The sequence below is a fragment of the Spea bombifrons genome, chromosome 7 (assembly GCF_027358695.1).
Source record: "Spea bombifrons isolate aSpeBom1 chromosome 7, aSpeBom1.2.pri, whole genome shotgun sequence".
Taxonomy (NCBI): Eukaryota; Metazoa; Chordata; class Amphibia; order Anura; family Pelobatidae; genus Spea; species Spea bombifrons.
The window spans coordinates 27,740,041-27,748,459 of NC_071093.1; the positions used below are offsets into that span (position 1 = coordinate 27,740,041).

The following is an 8,419-nucleotide window of genomic DNA, read 5'->3' on the forward strand; positions in this document are numbered from 1 at the left end:
GGGTCTAAGCTGACAAACACACGTTGTGTTAGGATCCTCTTTTCTGTAAGGATGAATCCAGGAGCTTCTTGGATCATGATGCCAGAGGATGGTCCAGGCTCTGCGATCGGTTCCATCCGCATCTCGTGACACAGGAGTAATACGATCCAGACGATCGCCACATCCTTCTTGGACATCTTTCAGAACATGAATCCTTGTCTTAATATTCAAAAAGAAAAGAATAGTATGAGTATACGTACTTGTAATATCACTTGACATTAAAACATAACTATCCAATCTACCTATCGATATTGATATAGTTGCTGGATGGTATGGAAATTAATGACATGGATATACATTATCGCATAACATAACAACATTTCAAGTTGTATACGATACCACATTGTAGATTTTGATCTTCTGACTTCACACCGATGTTCAATCTTCTATCTCAGAATCATTATCTAGAATTCTTAACTGAGATCTAGGATGACAAACACGCAATTGGTTAATATGAACCCATTTTTCAACAAAATTACCATCTTTAGGAATCTTGATCTTATAGGCTACTGGTGAAATCTTGTCAATTATGACATATGGACCCTTCCAAGAAGGTAGAAACTTCTTTTCCTTCACTTGGTTTCGTGCAAAGTTATACAGATAAACTTGGTCGGAGATTTCATATTCTTTCTTAGTAGTCTTCAGATCATAGTAGGTTTTAGCACTGATTGCTGCTTTTCCTAGATTCTTTTGTGCAAAAGCAAATGCATATTGAAGATGTTTACGTAGATTTTCAACATACTGATGGGTTGTTGCAGCGTTGATCAAATTATGATCAGATGTGCGATATAGCAGATGTTGTGGTAAAATCATCTTTCTGCCTGTCATCAATTCAAAAGGTGACATCTTAGTGGCGGTACTAGGTGTAGCTCTAATAGCCATTAGAACTAAGGGCAATTTAACATCCCAGTCCTTGCCAGATTCTTTCACATACTTTTTGAGTATGTTTACTATGGACTGGTTATAACGCTCTACCCCTCCGCTAGAAGCTGCACGGTAGGCGATATGTAACTTGTGCTTCACACCTAGGATTTTCCACATTTTTGTCATCACTTCGCTTGTGAAATGACTTCCACGATCTGACTCGATTCTCTGAGGAAGGCCAAATCTGGAAAATACATGATTAATTAGTAATGCTGCACACACAGAACTAGTGTTCTCTCTGCATGGAATACATTCTACCCATTTGGTGAACATACATGTAACAGTTAACATATACTTGTTACCTCTTGAGGATCTAGTTACAGGTCCAATGAAATCGATTTGTATGTCAGACCAAGGTAGAGACATTCCTCGTTTCTGAAGTGGTGCACGATGAGTGGGAGCATGAGGTTGGAATTGCGGACAAATCAAACATCCTCGACAATAAGTTTGCACATCTCTTAGCATATGTGGCCAATAGGCATAATCACGCAGGATTTCGTAGGTGATCTTATCCCCACGATGACCAGAAGTAGGTGCGTCATGTGCGTGTTGCAACATTAAACCTCTAAAGGTGGTAGGAACTACCCATTGTTGTATGCCATGTTTGGATGTTCTGATCAGCAATCCATCCATCAAATTGAATTGGACTTTATATCTCATTAAGATTCGCAAGTCTTCATTATCCTTACAATCATCATCAGTGATAGGATTGGCAATAGGATCTTTTATATACTCATAAAATCGACCAATAACGGGATCGTTCTTTTGACTAGTGATCAGATCCTCATTGGGAAATTCTTGATTCCATTGTGCAATATTAAGGTCCACTTCATTTCTAGCTTGCTGTCTAGTTATGGCTTCAATCTGAATTGATCCAGTAAGATCATCAATGTTAAAAAGTTCTCCATTGATGGCTGCCTGTTTTGCTAATGAATCAGCCAAATCATTACCTTCTTTATCGATACTTTGTATCTTAGAATGGCCTTTGGTTTTCTTCCAATAAATGGTCAAACCATATTTGATTACCAATTCATCAATTTCACAAAACAACTTACCATGCTTCACAGGTTTGTTGTTACTTCTCAGCATTTGGTTACGTTTCCAGCTAGGCAGATATTCGACAAAGCTATTGCGCACGTAGTTAGAATCGGTTATGATAACAAATTCTTTAACACCATACTCAATTGCCATTTGAACGGTCTTATATACGGCACAAAGTTCAGCTATCTGACTGCTTTTAGGACCAATGCTGTATCCTACAGATATATTTGGATAATCACCTGTCCAGGTGATTCCAATACCTGCAACCAATTTCCGTTCATTATCAATGGTGATATGATATGAACAACCATCTATGTATACACATGATAGTGGTCGACAATATTCCTCGTCATAAGCTTTATAAGGAGAAAGTAATTGTTCCTCTAGGAAATCATCTCCGGTAGAGTTATCATCCAGTGGAAGAGCAGCACAATCATGTAGATCTGCTAGTCCTTGGGCAACTACATTCTTCTTGTTTTGATTATAACGGACTTCTAACGGCCATCCCTGTAAGAATAAAGTCCATGCAGTAATTCTACTGTTAGAAAGATTACCGTCTCGTATCCTGTTGCTCTGCAAATATTGTAGAGGTTGGTGAGCAGTTTCTACAATAATCTTCTCGCCGTGGATATAGCTCCGAAAATTCTGTAATGCCCATACTGTAGACAATAAAGCTTTCTCACAGTTGTTGAATTTCACTTCAACCGGTGACAAGGTTTTGCTTGCATATGCGATGACTTTGTTCAGATTGTCCTGTTTTTGATACAAAACCGCACTTATGCTTAAGTTAGTAAATCCGGTTTCCAGATAGAAAGGCTTACCTCCCTCCGGATATGCCAAACAGGGTGCCTGAGTGAGTTTTCTCCTCAGCTCGTCTATGGCTTTGTCCTGGGCTTCCCCCCAGTTCCATCTTACGTCTTTCTTAAGCAGCTGTAAAAGAGGTTTTGTTAGTTCTGCATAGTTATCAATAAACTTACGGGAATAATTAATCATTCCTAAGAATGATCTTAATTCTTTGACATTGGTAGGAGTTTTGGCATTCAGAACGGCTTCAACTTTCTTCTTCTGTGGACTTAACCCTTCAGAAGTTACCTCGTGTCCAAGGAAGTTGACTTTGGTGCGACACCATTGGGCTTTCTGTAATGAAAGTTTAACTCCTGCTTCTCTTAATTGATTAAGAACATGTCGGATCTCCAGAATATGTTTATCAAAAGAAGTACTTTTGAGTAAAATATCATCCACATAGGCCAAGGTTCCCCTTTCAAATGCATCAGGCATAACTTTATGCATGAAGACAGCAAATTCATGACCAGAATTTATGTAACCAAAAGGCATCCGGGTCCAAGTATACTGCTGTTTTCCAAATGTAAAGGCCAACTTGTATTGGTCCTCCTTGTGTACCGGAATAGTCCAGTATCCCTGGGCACAATCTAGGGCAGTAAATATTTTGGATCCTTGCATTTGTACCAAGTATTGGTCTATGTAGGGTACAGGCCATCCAGACATATACACACGTTTATTTAGCTGTCTTAAATCAGCACACAAACGCCATTGACCATTAGGCTTCAGAATTCCTAGGATGGGGTTATTATACGAACTGTGCACCGAACGGATAATGCCACGGTCCTTTAAATTCCGAATGATATCCTGTAGCGCATCATAGGACGCTAAAGGTAGTCTATATTGCTTGATACATACGGGTGGTAGATCGGGATCAGTCTGGATCCTAGCGACATGAAGGTTAGTAAAACCACAATCATAAGAATCTTTGGCAAAGATCTCTTGGAACTCCATTAGAATTTCCCTTAGCTGTTGACGTTCACTGTCATTAGCGCAAGCATCAGCCATGGATATCTGTTCTTCCACCCTTTCCTGAAATCCAGGAAAAACTTTAGGTTGACCTATTTCAAAGGATTCCTCAAGTTTAGAGGTTAGGTCCTCTCCAGGTGGATTAATTTTCTTTTGGTCATGATATTCTTGTTCATCAATTAGGTGGTCAAAGATGATGGAGGATTCTTCAATCCTGCACGAACCTTCACCTATATTGAAAGGATAAACAGATTGGATAGTGAATAAACCTTCTGGAATAGAATTAAACGTTTGTTCCACTATTTGTTCTTCTGTTAGATATTCTTCAGGAATGAGACCTATCACATGATTTTGAAATCCAAAAGTATAATATTCTGAATCCAATGCCAAACCTACAACAGTACCTTTGGATAAGGTAATATTATGAGGTGCAATGTTGTTTATAACAACATAAATAGGGTTTCCATGAATATTTACCATTGGTGTAGGTGTTACCATGATACCTAGCTGTTGCATCCGGTTGGATAAGCAGATAAATGCATTGGGATTTCTCAATCTCTGGCCTTTCTTAACCTGTATGGGTAGAAGAAAGTTACTGCTTCCTTGTGGAATGGTTACATCTTCAGGTACTTGAACACTGACTGCATATGGCAATAACTGTGCCGATTTCAGTGCTGCATCTTCCTCCTGAAATTCACAAGGATTGCCTTTTAACCTGGTCCAAAGATTAGAATTGATCAAATCCAGATGGATAGCAAAGCGATGTATGACATCATTTCCCACATAAATCTGGTAACGAGGTTCGTCCAACACCAGAAACAAATGTTTGGCTGTCTTATTTCCGATAGAAATAGATAATAAACATTTTGCAATAATATTATGGCTGTCCGATTCGCCGTCCAGATTATGGATCCACCTGTCTTGGGGAGAAAGATACCGGATCATTTTAGGATTAGCGATCTGCTTTAACAGACTTTTGCTGATATAGCTGTTTTCGATCTCCAAGTTTAGCTTGGCATTCTTACTTCTCCCTAGATCATTCACTTGAACAGGAAAAAATAAATTGTTATTAACCCTTTCAATTTTGTCAAGGAATTGAACATGACTTGTTGATTCCACAGATTCCACATAATCCCTGCGAAGAGAAATGGTTAAAATATCGCCTTCCAGAGAGACATTTCGGATCCTCTCCGGTTGAACTTTTATGGAATGATCATCTGCAGGGGAAATAAAATCATTAACCTGCAAAACAGTAACATCAGATGACTGACTATTCCTAAAATGAATTTCAATTGAGTCCGGCCTTTCCTCAATCATATGGCAGTTACGCCTGGATTGCTGATGAGACTTATCATATGGAATGGGTACTTTGGTTTGTGACCATACAATCCCATTCACACAATCTATGATTACATTAAGTCTTCTGAGTATATCTATACCCAAAATCAATCGGTCATAGGGGAGATTTACCACTATTACCGGGTGTCTCAAGGTCTTATTACCTATGGTAAACTTTAACCAGGTAGAACCTACGACATGAAGGGAATTACCTCCAACACTCAGTAGAGTATTTGGAAAATCTCTTAGCTTCGGCTTTTCCGCTGCTAAGTCCATTACCTTCTGAAAGTACACATTTGACAATATAGTTGCCTGTGACCCAGTGTCAATTAACCCCATGAAGGGTTGTGGTAATGAATCCTGTACATTTACAGAAACATAATATCTTCCTTCATATTCTTCTAATTCACATAAGAACTTAGAATGTGTCAGCATATCACTTGTCTTCCATACGTTACCTGTCACGGCAGTAGTTCCAACCTGTACTGATGTATGCGCACTCTTACCCACTAGTTCTTCCTTCTCAGGAATGTCTTGAGCATTCAAGCTGTTACTAGCGGTCGGCATCTCATCGGTTAACTCCTTCAGAGCCGGTTCCTGGGAACTAGGTGCTTTTAAAGACAAGTTAGCTTGCGGACTCATTTGGTCTGGCTGCAATATAGAAGAAAAAGTTACAGACACGTCCCCCCTAGCCAAAAGTGGAGGGACCACATAGGTTTTACCATCATTATTAACATCACCTGATAGATGATGAGGATCTGGAAGTAAAACAGGGTTAGGAATTATATCATCTGATAACCACCCCTGCATTGCCACATCGGCTTTAACTTCGTTATGATCTATTGCGGAGGAGCTGGCATTGTAGCGGAACCTACCCCTAAAAAAGGATTGGTGGTCGCTGTAGCCACAGTTTGACTTAATTTAGTCATTTGCTCCGTTAACAATTTGATTTGGTCACTCATTTGATTGACATGATGACGAAAATTGTTTTTCCCATTCCTGTACTGCCTGTTAGGTTTGGAGTTATTTGGCTGAGGCTGTTGGGAGTTATCAGACTCAGACTGACTGGATCTGTCCCCATTAGTCCTGTAAAATTTCCTCCTTGCCTGAGGGTTTTTCTTCCACTGGGAATTACCCTTTCTCCACTGTGGATTCTTTTTGGCAGTAGGACTTTTTCCTTCGTTATCCTGGGATTCCACATTAAGAGTTTTAGGCCTGACAACAGGTGAGGCTGTAGCCGATTCCTGTTTCTGAGGTTTTGGGGATTTAACCACCTCAGCATAGCTTCTCTTTTTCTGTGATTCTAATCCCAGATGGGCTTGGGTTTCTGCCACCTCTTGTCCATGATATTTCTGATTCTTTTTATCAGGCAAATCATCATTGGCATGCAATACTGTATACAGCGTCATGCATTCATTGACAAGCCAGTCTAATGAACAATCGCTATCATAATCTCTAGCAAGATTTGTCCGAATTGGAGAAGGCATTGCATAGAAGAAAAGATCACGGAATTCTCGAGAATCATATTTGGGCTTACGTTCTGTAAGAGAATAAGCGTTCTTTAGAACAGTTAAAAACTCTCTAGGACTTTGGTGAGGTCTGCATTTCAGATTATACACAGCCTTCTTAGCGGCTGAGACAGTTTTATACTGTCCAAACTCAATCTTAATCTCATATTTCATTTTAGACCAAGATAGGGTTTGCATACTTTGTAAACCTTCAAAGTAATGTCTGTAATGACTTGAAAAAGTCCACGACACATAGTGCTTCTTGTGGAAATCATCATCCATTCCCAAAAACTGCATTGCCCTTTCAAATGATTCTAAATGATCAGCGATATTAGCTGTGCCTTTTTTAGAAAATTCAGCAACAGTCTCCTTAAGGAATTTAATTACCTTAGGGGCATCATAGACAGGTACGGGTAATTTCTTAGTACCCTTTGTTGCTCCTTTAAAATTACGGGAGCGCCCGTCTGATCTGTGTGTTTTGGCCGAATTGGCACCTTGTAACATCACAGAGGGTTCGCCTGAAACATGACCTTCTGAATAAACGGAAGATTCACGATCGCTTTTTTCACTCTCCTGATCAGAGTCAGAGGAATCGCGTGTATCAGACAATGTAACTTTCTCATTCCGCTGTGATTGGACAGAAGCCATCTGGTTAACCTGTTCTTGTAGAGTTTGTAATTGCTTACTTATACTCAGAACAGTAGACTCTGTTACGGTGGTGTGGGTTTTAACCCCTTCATCACCTTCACCATACAAAGATAGCTTAGGCATTTGCACACTATCCTGTTGAGACAATTGGGCTTGGAGTTCTCGTATCTCCCTACGACAATTATCCAGATCACACTGACAATCCGTTTCCCTGCTCTTAGCATCAAAGTACTGGCCATGAAGCGCCCAATGCTTATCAGTCAATTCATCAAGCTTTAGTCTCAACTGTTTGTTTTCTGCCTGGGTATCATTTAACTGATCCAGGGCTGCTTTAGAAGCATTCAACTCTTTCTGGAGACTAGACACTTCTTTTTCTCTAGTTTCACGATCTCGCAACAACTGAGAAGCCAATACAAAGAAATAGGGCCAAGATGAAAGGATTAACCCTTCTCGCTCCTTCAAATCAGATGTTTGAACAATGGTATTCAAATGTCCAACCAAGGGTGATCCTTCCGACCAGTCGTTAATTAGGGTCATTTGTACTTCATCCTTAAGGGATTGGAGCCACTCTCCATAATTCTCTTTGATTTTCATATTTTTATGATAACCTTTCATAACATCCTGTTTAATGTTATTAACATGTACCAGCATTTGTGCTTTATACAGCAAAACATCTTCACCAGAAGTAGCACTCGATTTGCTGGACACAGACATGTTTTATGCACTGATCAGTATACAATACACAGTACCAGAAATATACTATGTGAAACAACAGAAATTGACAACAACTACCGTATATCAATAATTCGAATTATTATTTTACGTGAAATATCTCAGCAGTGCCTCCAATTATGTTAGGGATATTAATGAGACAAAATAGGCAAAACCAATATTTTATCACATACGCAAAATAACGACGCTACCAATCATTGTGGTACCACATCCACAAGATTAATTTAAGGAGATACCCTATATTTTATCTCCGATCCTAAATCCTTTCAGATCGCCGAAAATTATAATTCAAATCAGATATAGATCACCAAGATAGTCAATCAAAAATATTTATTGTAAATACAATTTATAAAATCTGTATATGGGTCACACAGTGCATG

At 39.3% G+C, this 8,419-nt stretch overlaps 1 protein-coding gene across 1 annotated transcript; it reads right to left on the reverse strand.

Moving 5' to 3' along the window:
- Positions 1-404: 404 nt before the first annotated feature.
- On the reverse strand, positions 405-8,021 carry LOC128502195 (uncharacterized). Its single transcript, XM_053471957.1, has 4 exons — positions 6,027-8,021; positions 5,892-5,909; positions 3,097-5,802; positions 405-2,934 (listed from the first exon to the last, which is right to left on the reverse strand). Exons 1-4 carry the CDS (start codon positions 8,019-8,021, stop codon positions 418-420), a joined length of 7,236 nt encoding a protein of 2,411 aa, XP_053327932.1. The 3' UTR covers positions 405-417.
- Positions 8,022-8,419: the final 398 nt, after the last annotated feature.